The sequence below is a fragment of the Alosa alosa genome, chromosome 1 (assembly GCF_017589495.1).
Source record: "Alosa alosa isolate M-15738 ecotype Scorff River chromosome 1, AALO_Geno_1.1, whole genome shotgun sequence".
Classification (NCBI taxonomy): domain Eukaryota; kingdom Metazoa; phylum Chordata; class Actinopteri; order Clupeiformes; family Clupeidae; genus Alosa; species Alosa alosa.
Window position 1 is genome coordinate 23,151,828 of NC_063189.1, and position 13,265 is coordinate 23,165,092.

General features: G+C 44.1%; 1 protein-coding gene across 1 annotated transcript; it reads left to right on the top strand.

Annotated features, from left to right (window-relative positions):
• The first annotated feature begins 1,259 nt into the window (after positions 1 to 1,259).
• On the top strand, positions 1,260 to 12,939 carry chrna6 (cholinergic receptor, nicotinic, alpha 6). Its single transcript, XM_048262403.1, has 7 exons — positions 1,260 to 1,469; positions 7,102 to 7,241; positions 7,817 to 7,861; positions 9,563 to 9,672; positions 9,870 to 10,308; positions 10,768 to 11,364; positions 12,109 to 12,939. The coding sequence occupies exons 1-7, from the start codon at positions 1,412 to 1,414 to the stop codon at positions 12,232 to 12,234; spliced, it is 1,515 nt and encodes a 504-aa protein (XP_048118360.1). The 5' UTR covers positions 1,260 to 1,411; the 3' UTR covers positions 12,235 to 12,939.
• Positions 12,940 to 13,265: the final 326 nt, after the last annotated feature.

Here is a 13,265-nt window from a genome sequence, read left to right on the forward strand (position 1 = left end):
GAGAGTGCTCATAGGTGTGACAATCCCCCAACCACTAGAGAGAGCTGCCTCAGCTGCTATACATAACCTTGCTTATCACAGAGTTTTTATTTACTTCTCATGCATAATTTACACAGTTGCTATAAGTTCACCTGTGCCTTGTGTTTAGCCTTGAATCAGCAACATTTTGAGCAAGCTGAGACAAGTAATGATGGCCTCTAACTCCCTCTGACCTCTTTTGAGATCAAGATTTCAGAGAGAAAGAAACAGAGATAATTTATAGAGCTTTTTCATCTCTGCACCTGCTCCCATAGAACACACACGCACACTCTCTCTCACACACACACACACACACACACACAAGCACATCGACTAGCATGCTCATACAGGCTACAAGACCATAACAGATCCTGACCTTCTTAACCATGATTAGTCAGTCACACACATGCACACTTGACCTACACATGTACACAAACAGTTCTCTTTCTGAGCCATCAACCAAAGACCATTTTGACCCAGTATGTATGTATTTGTATCTATATGTGTAGCCATATATGCAAGTCACAGTATAACGTAGTGTAAAGATATGCCCGACTTTTTGACTAGAGAAACAATAAATCTGTGTGGAAACAACATCTGTACTAGCACGTGACAGCCTCCGGTTGAGGCTGCTAATCAACCCGATGCAGCTGAAGTCTTGCGATCCATGAGATCTGCTCTCCCGTATTTGTTTCATTATTTATAGAAAAAAGCAGTGCCCTCTCTTATAACATCGTCGCTTTTGCGTAGTTTCAGGACTTGATGACCTAACGTGTGATTTAAAGTTGTCCCATGTGCATTTACAAATACACGGAAGTGACCACTACAGTGCACAGAAGTTTGTAGGGAATACAAATCATTTAAACATCCAATCAGGAAATAAAAAAAATCTGATTTGATCTGATAGACCGACAGGACAATTGAGTATAAATTCATATGGTGCGGTTATCAAACAAATAGGCTACTATCCCTTGTCTACCTTTTCAGTATTTTTCGAATAGCCTCAGCCGTAGTTTGGACATGTTTTGTTTGATTGTGACATTGCAATTCAGACTCAGATTGCCAGGCTAAATGTCACGCAGCTACACGTCTTCATTGACATTTTCATCTAGGCAGTAACATCGTGTGGTGCTTAATTGCAAGCTTTTTTCTACTTGATAACACGCTCTGTTTGAACTGCACTATGTTGCGCGTGGCGAGGAAGGGGGGAGGGACGAAGTCAACTCCTTGCGCATCCCGGCGCGCGCTCAAGCTTTCCGCAGGCTGAGTGTCCGTTAGTTACTGATGGTGCACACGTTTAAACGAGTTTATTTTTTTGACTTATTCAACATCTTCCCAAGCTACTTAATTTGGCAGCTTCATCCGCTGACAAGGCTCCTGACCTGGACTCCACATGACTCCACCAGGAAAAGTCCTCCTGACGGTGGTGCTGGTGGTGCTGTTCACGCAAGGTAAAGCCTCCAGAACATTTGGCTGTCCACGGACTTTTAGCGAGACTGTTAACTGTATTTACCCCTGAAGTGAGGTTTCACAGGAACAGAACCAGTGATTTGTGTACGGTAGCACACTTGGGGCGAGTTTTGAATGCAGCGAATGGTGGTTTTACGCACAAGTAGGATCGGTACTCGAGCACAGCAGCGTAACGTCTGGCCGTTATCGTATGAAAACCTGGCACTATCTTTATAATAGAACGAGCGGTCACGCACAAGATTGAAGTTTCTGTGGTTGTAAAAATGTGTATGACATTGTCTAGACTCAGGCTGATCTTTTACACCTGTTGTAGTTTAATGTAGAATTGCCGGTCAACCAAAGTATTGTTTTACATTTCTTTAATATGTCAGATCTGATAGGAAACATGTCGAAATAATTAGACTAAATATAGAACGTGTATTTGTATATCTCAGATGTACAAAATAATTATTTGCAGGATAAATTGTAGAATAAGATGTTTCTAATGAATGAATATAACTGGATTCCAGTAACTATGTGATACTATGATATTTGTATGTCCTCAGAGAGTTTTTTTGATTACAGATCAATTAAAACGTGACAACATTGTCATGACATGATTTTGGTCAACCTGATGTAACCCCATTTAGTAGGCATGACCTCTTACATTTAAACAGCCTCATTCTTGTTTATGTGTTCTGATCTTACAGTGTTTTTTCATTTGTATCCAAAGCATTTAATCAGATTATTGTAATCACACAGTCACAATCAAATCATCTGATGGTCAGATTTGGAAGGCTCTTTCTGTCACACTTTTTTTAGTGTGTGTGTGTGTGTGTGTGTGTGTGTGTGTTTGGCATGTACGTTCCTACGTAGAGTATGAGTCATGTGGTGAAATCAATATGGATGCACTCTCACTGTTCAGAAGAGTGTATTTCTTACAAGACCTGACAGCATTATTCACTCACACACACACACACACACACACACACACACAGACTTTGCGAGAGGTGTTTCTTGCCAGTCTTAATATTGTAACTATGTGGTGTGGTTAAGCTGTCTCCACCATGGTGTGTGTGGGTTGTTGACGCTTTCTGCCACTTCCTCGCTGTGTGTATATGAGTGTGTGAGTTCTGTGTTGGCATAATTGATGATAAGATCACTGGGCTGTGGACTTGTCCTCGGGGATGCAATGGAAGGATTCCTGAAATAGACGGAAGAGAAAAGACAAGTGGCAGCTCACTCCTCCGCTGAAGGGAAACCCGTCTGAGGCCAAGCTGCTGCTAGCAGGCCACAGCCATCAGTCCTCGGTGCGTGTGTGTGTGTGTGTGTGTGTGTGTGTGTGTGTGTGTGTGTGTGTGTGTGTGTGTGCATGTGTGTGTGTGTGTGCGTGGTCTCACAGGACTCAAGTCATTTCACACTATAGGTTTTTGATGGACTAGCGTTGTCTGTTCTTGCACTGACATCATCCTTCCTTTCCTCTGAGGCCTTTAAGTATGTACGCATGTGTGTGAAGAGCTAAATCCTCTCTCTTCATTCAGGTCTCTCTCCAGCGCTGTGATTCCTTTGCTCTCCTTGAAATAGCTTCTTGTGCATCGCTGTGTACAGGTGTGTGTGAGAGGATGTTTATGTGTGTTTCTATGCCTGTTTCTATATGTCTGTCTCTGTGTGTGTGTGTGTGTGGGAGTGTGTGTGTGTCTGGTCTGTGTGTGTGTGTACGTGATGGAAAGGTCTTCCATGAATGTCACTTTCTCATTCTCTCCTCCACTGCCTTTTCTTTCACTTCTGTCCTCTGCTTTGTTCTCTTCCTTCTCTCACCCATTTAAATTTAGCAGTGCTGGGATCAAAGGTCACCAGTGCTGGAATTGGACTTTCGATAGGTGTGTGTGTGTGTGTGTGTGTGTGTGTGTGTGTGTGTGTGTGTGTGAGAGAGAGAGAGAGAGAGAGAGAGAGATAATGGTTTTCTTTGTACTTCTTAACTACCTTGAAGACTAACCTCATGATTTCTTTTCTGTGATATGCTATCACAGCTTACTAAATCAGCACAAGAAATGGCTTGTTTAGAATAAAAAGAACTGACAGGTATCATCCTCCTTTGGTTCTGTTTTGCTAACCTTACTATTCATTTCAGAATAGAAACTGACACAAAATATATAATGAACAGATGTACTGGAAGCCTTTAACAGGGCTCAAACCCAGAGCTCAAACATGCATCAGTGTGCACAGATGCGTGTAATGCCAGTTTATGTGTAAACAGCTTTCTCAGGCTACAAGCTGAGTGGGGTTACCTCCCACAGCATACGCATCCAGAAATGTTCCCACAAGCCATTGCTCTCAAAACAAACACCCATATATATATATATATATATATATATATATATATATATATATATATATATATATATATATATTATAATAACAGCTTCTGGCAAAGGCACAGTATGCATTTACACACACACACACACACACACACACACACACACACACACACACACACACACACACCGTAACTCATGGAATGGTGTTAGTGAGAAGGAGCTGCAGTATGAACAGCTCACCTGCCTCATTTGATTAGTGCCCCATTTCCTGCTCTAACAGAGAATTGCACTTAACATTTCCCTCTCTCTCTCTCTCTCTCTCTCTCTTTCTCTCCCTCTCTCCCTCTCCCTCTCTCTCTCTCTCTCCCTCTCTCTCCCATTTCTTTTTCTCTGTTTTTCTCTCACTCCTCTCTCCCTCTGCATGTTTCCATACTAGCATACTCTTCTATATATACCGCATGAGTCCTGCAGGATGGGATATGTGTCTCTGCATGTGTGTGTGCGCACATTCTCTCTCTCTCTCTCTCTCTCTCTCTCTTTCTTTCTCTCTCTCTCTTACTCTTACACTGACGTGTCCTTAAGTGAGTGTGTTTTCTCGTTCACAGGAGAGCCGAGTGCTCCTCCCTGCCTGCCTGTGGGTAATTCCATCTCTGTGTGCTTAAATGATTGATGCTGGATTAGTAATAATCTATTCTGATAGGCTGCACACTTTTTTAAGCCATGTGAGATGGAAACTTTAAAAGGACCCATATTTTGCTCAGTAAATAAACTTCCCTTTTTCTCTCATTTCTCTCATTACATTAAAACAGGCATAAGATAGATGTGCATTCAGTTGTAGAAATATCCATATAATGTGTGCTTAGTTCGGTACATATACACATATACACAAAGACACGCACACACAGACACTCTCACAGACGTACAGCCACATTCTGCAGATTACACACCCACACTCTTTTCCCTGGAAAAGAGTTCCATGCTGGCAGATAAATGTATGTGTGTGTGTCTGTAATGTGTAGTTAATTTCCACCAGTAATTGGCTCTTTTATGAAGGCTGACGTGAAATCCATCTGACCACATCAAATAGGTCTTTCTCCAAGCTTAATGCAGTGTGTATATCTCTCTGTGTGTGTATATGTGCGCGCGTGTGTGTGTGTGTGTGTGTGTGTGTGTGTGTGTGTGTGTGTGTGTGTGTGTGTGTGTGTGTGTGTGTGTGTGTGTTTGTGTGTGTGTGTGTGTGCTTCTATGATCAAAGCTGGGCACTTTGATATGTCATTGATGACTGTTTGTCACACACACACACACACACACACACACACACACACACACAAAATATGTCTGCTTACTAAGGCTTAAATGTATTACTCATAAATAGAAATCATCAAAGAGGGTAGTAATGCACGGGTCTTTATATGTGTGCATCATCTTTTAGAGACATAGATTGTTTCAGTCTTCAGAGCCAAAAACGTTTGCTGTGATTGGTGTTAGACCGTGGTGTTGGACAGTGTTCAAGGATATCACCTATGTAGGCTTCCACAACCAAAATGTCAGAAAGAAGGTTCTTAATTTTTAAACATTATTTTTAAACATTATTTCTTTATTTAGAAATATTTTTTAATCTCGTCATGGTCAATGTAATTAACAAGTTCCCTCATCTCCTCCTCCTAACCCAATTAGGCTGTGTCCAGAGGAGACAGAATCCAAAAGTAATTAAAAAGTGAAACTGAAACAATAGCCTATCTGCATCTGGAGACTGAACTCCTCCTGACACATACCCTCCCTGTACCCAATCACCTCTCTCCCTGTAATAAGGTGGTGGTGGTGGTGTGTGTGTGTGTGTGTGGGGGGTGGTGGTGGTGTGGGTGGCTGCTGTTTGAAAGAACTGGAGAATGCATAGCTGAGGTGTGGGCAGATGTAGACCCCCCTTGTTAATGTATGTTAAGGTTTTGTGATGAATCTTTAGATGGCCAGTGGGCTAGTTGACAGTTCAGAATAATGAATCAGAGCAGCATGTTGTTGCATTATGATGGATAGAGCCCAATCCTGACTGACCTACTCACTAATTATTTCTAATTAATGTGTCAGAGTTCACTAGCATACATCAGTATGGACAAAAACAATGACAATCTGTGCAGTACTGAGCTAGCACTCTTATATGGGTGCCGTGGGTAAGCAGCTATACAAGGCAGTCCTGTATGGCATAAGGTTATGTCACTAAACTGCTTTTTTTTATCTCTGACTTGACTCAACAGACAGGATCCATTTGGAGACACCCCAGTGTTTAACTCTATAAATACTGTATAGTTATAAGTGTTTTTACAGTTAGTGAAGTACCGTTGTCTTCTGGTCTCATGTGTTACTCTCCATAGGTTACTAGTCAATTGTCGCATGGGAGTTGTGTTGTTGCTGTTAGATCAGATCATTTAAAAAAATTCTTTACACTTATGAAGTAAACAGAGGCGTGATTATTTTGGTTGAGACGTGAGCTTAATGCACTCTATGTTTTAAAGATGTGTTTGTGTGTTTGGGGACTTTTGGGGCATTTGTGTGTCTCTCTTTGTATGTGTATGTGTGTGAACATGCACAGTACAGAGTAGGGTGTGTTGTTTGAGACTGAAAGTTTGTGACAGTAAAGATCGTACAGTATAAACTGAGCTGTGTCATTTTACAGTGAGAACAGATTGGCCTGAAGGTCCAGATCCTTCCGCTGGGAGAACGCTCGGTGCAGGTTCCATTTTCCGCTCTCGTGGACACGGTCTCTATGATGACGGTAAAAGATGTGGCTGTCCCGGGCGACCTTCGACCTTGGTTGTCCATGCTAGTCGCTGTTAGAGTAACCCAGAGGAAGGTGCTAGAAGCGTGGGGCTCCATGGAGAGAGGCAGAGAGAGGTGTGAAGGAGAACAGCGTGCACACATAACAATGGGACAGATCTGGATGAAATGTGGGGAAATTGGTCCAGGCAGAGGACGGGGGAAGGTGAATCATGAGTTGTGTTCTCTCTACATTTAGGACTGAAGAATGGTGACGTTCACAGACATGGCGATGTGGGTGTAGCAGTCAGTCTCTCCAGGATTTAGTGATGTGGCATTTTCACAAATTCAAGGATTTCCTGCAGTTGTAATTGGGGGTTGAATTATGTTCTTTTTACTGTGATATTTTAGCTGAATAAACAACAAATAACCCCCCAAAAAAAAATCCCCCCAAAAATTCCCAGTACAAAACATCTGAGTCACCGTCACTTCACTGTCTTTTCAGTTTGCTGTGTGGTTATTCATCTCTCCCTCTCACTCTTCTGCTCTCTGTCTTCTCCTATAGACATTTTCTCCTCTAAAGCGGAGGATCGTCTATTTCGGCGTCTGTTTCGGCGGTACAATCAGTTCATCCGTCCGGTGGAGAATGTGTCCGACCCGGTCACTGTGCAGTTTGAGGTGTCCATCTCACAGCTGGTCAAAGTGGTAAAGTCAGTCTTTTATCTAGATTGTTATCTGTCTGAGCTCTGCATACGATGTAGGCTTACTAGATAGTGAAGATACTGCACACCACAGCAGCTTTTGATAAGAAAACGTCTTTGCTGCTATTTTCTAAAGTTTGAATGAGTTTCTGTGAGACAGCCCTGAATATGGTTCTCTGAGTGTTTTAGTCCCTCTCATGGATTAAAGCAGTGCATGGAGGAGGGAGGGACACCTGCTCAGCAAACGTCTCTTCTGTCAGGAAGGCAAGGACAACGGAGATTAAGGAGCCGTAACCTAGGGAAAGAGAGAGAGAGGAGGAAGAGGAAAGGGACTGAGCGTGTGAGAGGGAGAGAGAGAAAAGAGGGAGGGAGAGAGAGAATGGTATTCAGGATTAGAGTTTAAACTCACTGCGACACAGGATTTAAGAAAGATTGCTTGGGGAAGTTTTGTGGAAGCAGTCAAACTGATTATATTGTGTGTGTGTGTGTGTGTGTGTGTGTGTGTGTGTGTGTGTGTAAATTCAATAGACTTTTAATATTTCAAATGTACACACTTGATGTGTTTTGTTATTTTTACAGGATGAGGTGAACCAGATCATGGAGACCAATTTATGGTTGAGACATGTAAGTAATGATTTAACTGGTCGTTGTAACACCCCCCCCACACACACACACACACACACACACACACACACACACATAGGGATGGGCATCGTTAAGAAATTATCGATATCGATGCCATTGTCGAGTCTGCTTGTCGATGCGATTCCTTATCGATTCCCATATCGATTCCTGTACCATTTGCTGAACACTTATAGGACGGCTTTGACAGTTGTTGGCTTTGAATGTCTAATTTAAAATGTTTTTTGAGAATGAATATCAAGTGTGCAATAACAATACAGAAGTTGAATACTTTAAAATTTCTAAAAAAGTATACATTTGTAAAACAAAGCTTTGTATTGGAATCGTTAGTGGAATCGTTAACGTTTGGATGTGTATGATTCCGATGGATCGGAACATTTGGAACCGGTTCCTTACCGATACCTGGAACCGATTCCCAAGCCTACACACACACACACACACACACACACACACACACACACACACACACACTCACACACTAAATAAAACTGCATTTGAGATCTTCCTTGACATTTTCAACACATAAGAATGCTGAACCACATACAGTTTACAGACTGAGAGTAACTCATGGGTTATTATAATCTGTCACATCAAAGCAGTTATCACAGAGGCAGCTCGCTTTTCAGATTTGCATTCCTGTTCGGTTTGTTGAAAGGGTGGAAATGCAAATGTCATACATCTATAATAAACATCCAAGCCACTTTTGTCTGTTTGATCATGGGGCATAAAACATGTTTTGCTTATGAGTAGATTCAGTAGATCAGAATGATCTCGGATGACATGAATGCCACAGGGAGCCTAGTTTCCATCTCCATGTTGCTGTTCTGACTGTCTTCTGGTGATCTGAGCTGAAAACTCATCAGGCACAGGACTCCTGAGTTGCTATGCGGTCACATGAGAAACCTTTAGCAATATACATTTCAGATCACATTCACCTACCATTATTGCAGTTATTACAGTGTATTGTGCATGTAGAGGTTTAGTGTTCAGTTGAGCTAAGAAGTGATTTATGTGTTTAGCAGTATACATCTTAAAAGATTAATCATATTTTTATGTGTTTCATTTTGCTGACTGTATGCTGTATAGAATAGAAAGATGAGCATAAATCAGGATGGAGACTTCAGACTTCAGACAGTGCCAGATTCACCTGAGCTCACTAGATCAGCGCTGATAAGATGAACACAGAGAGGGTGTCTAAGCCCTTAGGCTGTTACACTCTAAATGCCTTTCCCTGAAACTGAAACCTCACAGACAAGAGAGCAACTTGACCCCCCACATTCAGACCAGGCTGGGCCTGTGTGCATGGACTCAGGCTTAGACGAGACTACTAGCGTCTGCATGGCCGTCTCATGCTGCTGACTGAAACTCATAGTGCCGTCTGCAACTCATATTGCTGTCTGGAGCTCAGGTTGCAGTCTGGGAGGCTCACTGACAGTTTCTTTACTTATCGGGAACTGCAATGCAAGAGTGCACCAGAGACGAATGAGAGCATGGTCCTGAACTAACTGACAGATGCTCAATCACAGAGCTACTAATGCCAGATGAGACACATCTGTCACATGTCAACTGTCATTTACTTTCTTATCAGCTCATCCAGATGCACCTGTTGTGTATGCTGCTTCCATTGTTTCTCAAGCCAAAGAAATGCATTCATTCTCTCCTGCTCTTTCTCTCTCTCCTTAGATTTGGAATGATTATAAATTAAAATGGGCACCAATAGAGTTCGATGGAATTGAGTTCATCCGAGTCCCATCCAACAAGATTTGGAGGCCTGACATTGTGCTGTACAACAAGTGAGTACACACACACACAGTCATGCTTTAGCGTTCAATCTAATATTAAAGGTTCATTTCAGTGAGCTAATTTTAGTTTCTTAACTGCTAGATATCTGAGTGAGCTCATTTAACACCATAGCAATTACCTCTGAGAGGAACATGAACAATAGACAGAGAGAAGATTAAAGTCTCATGTTATGTTTTCTGAACTGCAGTGCAGTGGGGGACTTCCTGGTGGAGGATAAGACCAAAGCCCTGCTGAAGTATGACGGCACCATCACTTGGGTGCCCCCTGCCATCTTTAAATCTTCATGTCCCATGGACATCACCTACTTCCCCTTCGACTACCAGAACTGCTCCATGAAGTTCGGCTCCTGGACCTACGACAAGGCCAAGATCGACCTGGTGCTGATCGGTTCCAAAGTCAACCTCAAGGACTTCTGGGAGAGTGGCGAGTGGGAGATCATTGACGCTCCGGGCTACAAGCACGACATCAAGTACAACTGCTGCGAGGAGATCTACCCGGACATCACCTACTCCTTCTACATCCGCCGGCTGCCGCTCTTCTACACCATCAACCTCATCATCCCCTGCCTCCTCATCTCCTTCCTCACCATCCTCGTCTTCTACCTGCCCTCCGACTGCGGAGAGAAGGTCTGTGGGCCGCGTGTCCAGTCCGCTCCATCATCGTAGCCCACACTGCCATGGGACTGACCCACAATAAGGCTGACAATAAGGCTGCCTTAGTAAACATAAGGTGTAATATAAAGCTTGTGGCGTCACTGGAACACAGAGCACCGGCAGTTCTTCCTGAAGTGTCAGATCAGGCCATGATCAAGGTCATGGGTTCAGTTGCCAGGCAGCTACTTGTACTGCTTAAAAATACATGTCTTCAATGTATTTGAGGTCACTCTGGATGAAGGCATGTGCTAAATGATTTAAATGTAGGCCATAGAATACGCTCCCCTTGAATGTATCTCAGCTATCCGATGACAGTGTGAATATGTTTTAGAAGTTTACCAGAAGTATCTCCTATGTCCTCTGGTAGTGTCATGCTATAGTCCTCTAGTAGTCCTCTAGCGGTCATCTCTGCTTCTTCTCCCTGGTCTGCAGGTGACACTCTGTATCTCAGTGCTGCTGTCCCTCACTGTGTTCCTGCTGGTCATCACCGAAACCATCCCGTCCACCTCCCTGGTCATCCCGCTGATTGGCGAGTACCTGCTCTTCACCATGATCTTCGTCACGCTCTCCATCGTCATCACCGTCTTTGTGCTGAACGTGCACTACCGCACGCCCACCACGCACACCATGCCGGCCTGGGTGCGCAGCGTCTTCCTACAGGTGCTGCCCCGCATCATGCTCATGCGCCGACCCATCGACCAGGAGGGGAAGGGGGCAGTGGGCGACCGGGAGCAGGAGAGTGGCGCAGGTTCCGCCGAGAAAGGGAAGAAGGGCAAGGGTGGCGGGCAGGGGTCCATGAACTGCCTGGACTTTGGGGAGAACAAGCTTGGCATCGAGGGCAAGAAGTGCCCGCGCCACACGGGGAAAGACACGCCCGAGAGTGACGGTGGGAAGGGGAGCCGGCAGGCGGGCTCTCCGGCGGTCAACGCGGTGGTGGCCTTCTCCATTATCTCACCAGAGATCAAACAGGCCATCGAGAGCGTGAAGTACATCGCTGAGAACATGCGGAGCAGGAACAAGGCCAAAGAGGTAAACACAGACATACACTCTCATAGAAACACACACTACAGCGCATACACACGTATACACAATCACATATCCACATATCCACACCTCAGAAACAGGTAACCAGTAACTGCAGCCATTCAGAGCGTAAATGACATCCCATAGAGTTAATGAGTCTGTACAGATGACTGAGAGACCAGTCAGATAAGAGTGTCCAGCACAAGCCTGAACCTCCTCTTCCAAACTGCTCCCCCGTCATGATGGGTGTGAACGGAGGGGTGCTGAGGATTTGTGTGGTGTGGTGGGACGTGCGCCCGTCTGCTCCCTATAAATACCGCCTGACTCCCCCTGGGCGCCACACTTTGATATGGGAACATTGGCGTGTGTGTGACGCTGTGACTGTGTGAGGCTTTCAATCTGGCTTTGATATGGAAACCCTCCACTCCCAGCCCTGTCCCCATCAGTCCCAACACTCTGACTGCAGAATCACATTACCATAATCATTCTACTGCACCCACCCACACACACACACACACACACACACACACACACACACACACACACACACACACGCAGGCAGACGCACACACACAGACACAAACGTTCTTTTAGGCTATGAAAAGTTTTTGTTCATGTACTTGCTCTTTTTTCTTAGTTCTTCACTCTACTTTGTGCCACACAGCTCTTCTCTTTCCTCTCTGTGCGCCAGTGTAATAGTCTCTCCTGCTCATGTTGCTTTGTGTTGTTCTCTCATCACGTCACGCTCAGGTGGAGGATGACTGGAAGTACGTTGCCATGGTGATCGATCGCATCTTCCTGTGGGTGTTTGTGCTGGTGTGTGTCCTCGGGACGCTGGGTCTCTTCTTGCAGCCCCTCTACACCTTCCTGACCTAACACATCGCCCAGCAGACTCATGGACCACGTGTCCCCACGCCCCCCCTTTCCTGGCAGAATAACTGACTGTATTGGCCAGCACTCACCTGGACCCGGCTGAGCCACCCGGACCCGTGCACAGACCCGACCCAGCGGGGAACATCAACTGGATGTGGCCTGTGTCCACTCACATCACCTGTTCCGCAAAAATAATGATGTCAAACCATAGTATAGTGTAACAAATCAACAAAGGCACACTACTCTATTAATAGATATCTTCCACTAACATTTTTTTGTTGATAAGAGAAGCAAATTGTAACTTAAGTGGAATATGTCTAGACTAGTGCATCAATGTTAAAGAAGTCATACCTTTTGACTTTAAGTGTACTTTAAAAAACTTTTTTCCAAAGCTTAACACCACTTAATTAAACAGTGACTTTGAATATATGGTGTGTGTATGTGTGTGTGTGTGTGTGTGTGTGTGTGTGTGTGTGTGTGTGTGTGTGTGTGTATGCGCGTTTGTGTATGTATGTGTGCTGCATGGTCAGGGCACTCTAATTCTTCCTTTGACACTCTTTTCCCATAATCCTCTCTTTCATTCCATGCCTTTGTTCATATGTCATTAGCAACAGGCATGGCCCTCTCTCTTTAGTTAAAACCATCAGTCTTTTAATTTCAGCTCTTTTCAAAAAGGATAATGTTGAAATAAAGTCTTTAAGAAATGTTTCTGATACTCTCTCTTTCTCTCACACACACACAGTCACACACAGACACACACACATACACCCACACACACCACTTAATACCTTAATAAAAACTCTGCAGATGCCACTTATACATACACTGCTGTCACTGACAGGTTTAATCTGCACTCATGCAGCCTCCCCCAGGGTGTGTGTGTTTGTGTGTCTGGGTGTGTTTAGGGTAAAGTTCTTTGATGTCAAATACAGCTTAGCACCAATCAACAGGCGACTCTCTGTGTGTGTGTGTGTGTGTGTGTGTGTATGTGTGTGTGGGGGGGGTGTTAATGAAAAGTGATGAGCAGCCATCAT

What these genes read in the sequence shown, in the direction of transcription:
- chrna6 (XM_048262403.1), top strand. Translation starts at nt 1,412, where the DNA reads ATGACTCCACCAGGAAAAGTCCTCCTGACGGTGGTGCTGGTGGTGCTG. An exon ending in GACATTGTGCTGTACAACAA is followed by an intron (nt 9,673 to 9,869) that starts GTGAGTACACAC and finishes TCTGAACTGCAG; the next exon opens with TGCAGTGGGGGACTTCCTGG. An exon ending in GCAGGAACAAGGCCAAAGAG is followed by an intron (nt 11,365 to 12,108) that starts GTAAACACAGAC and finishes CGTCACGCTCAG; the next exon opens with GTGGAGGATGACTGGAAGTA.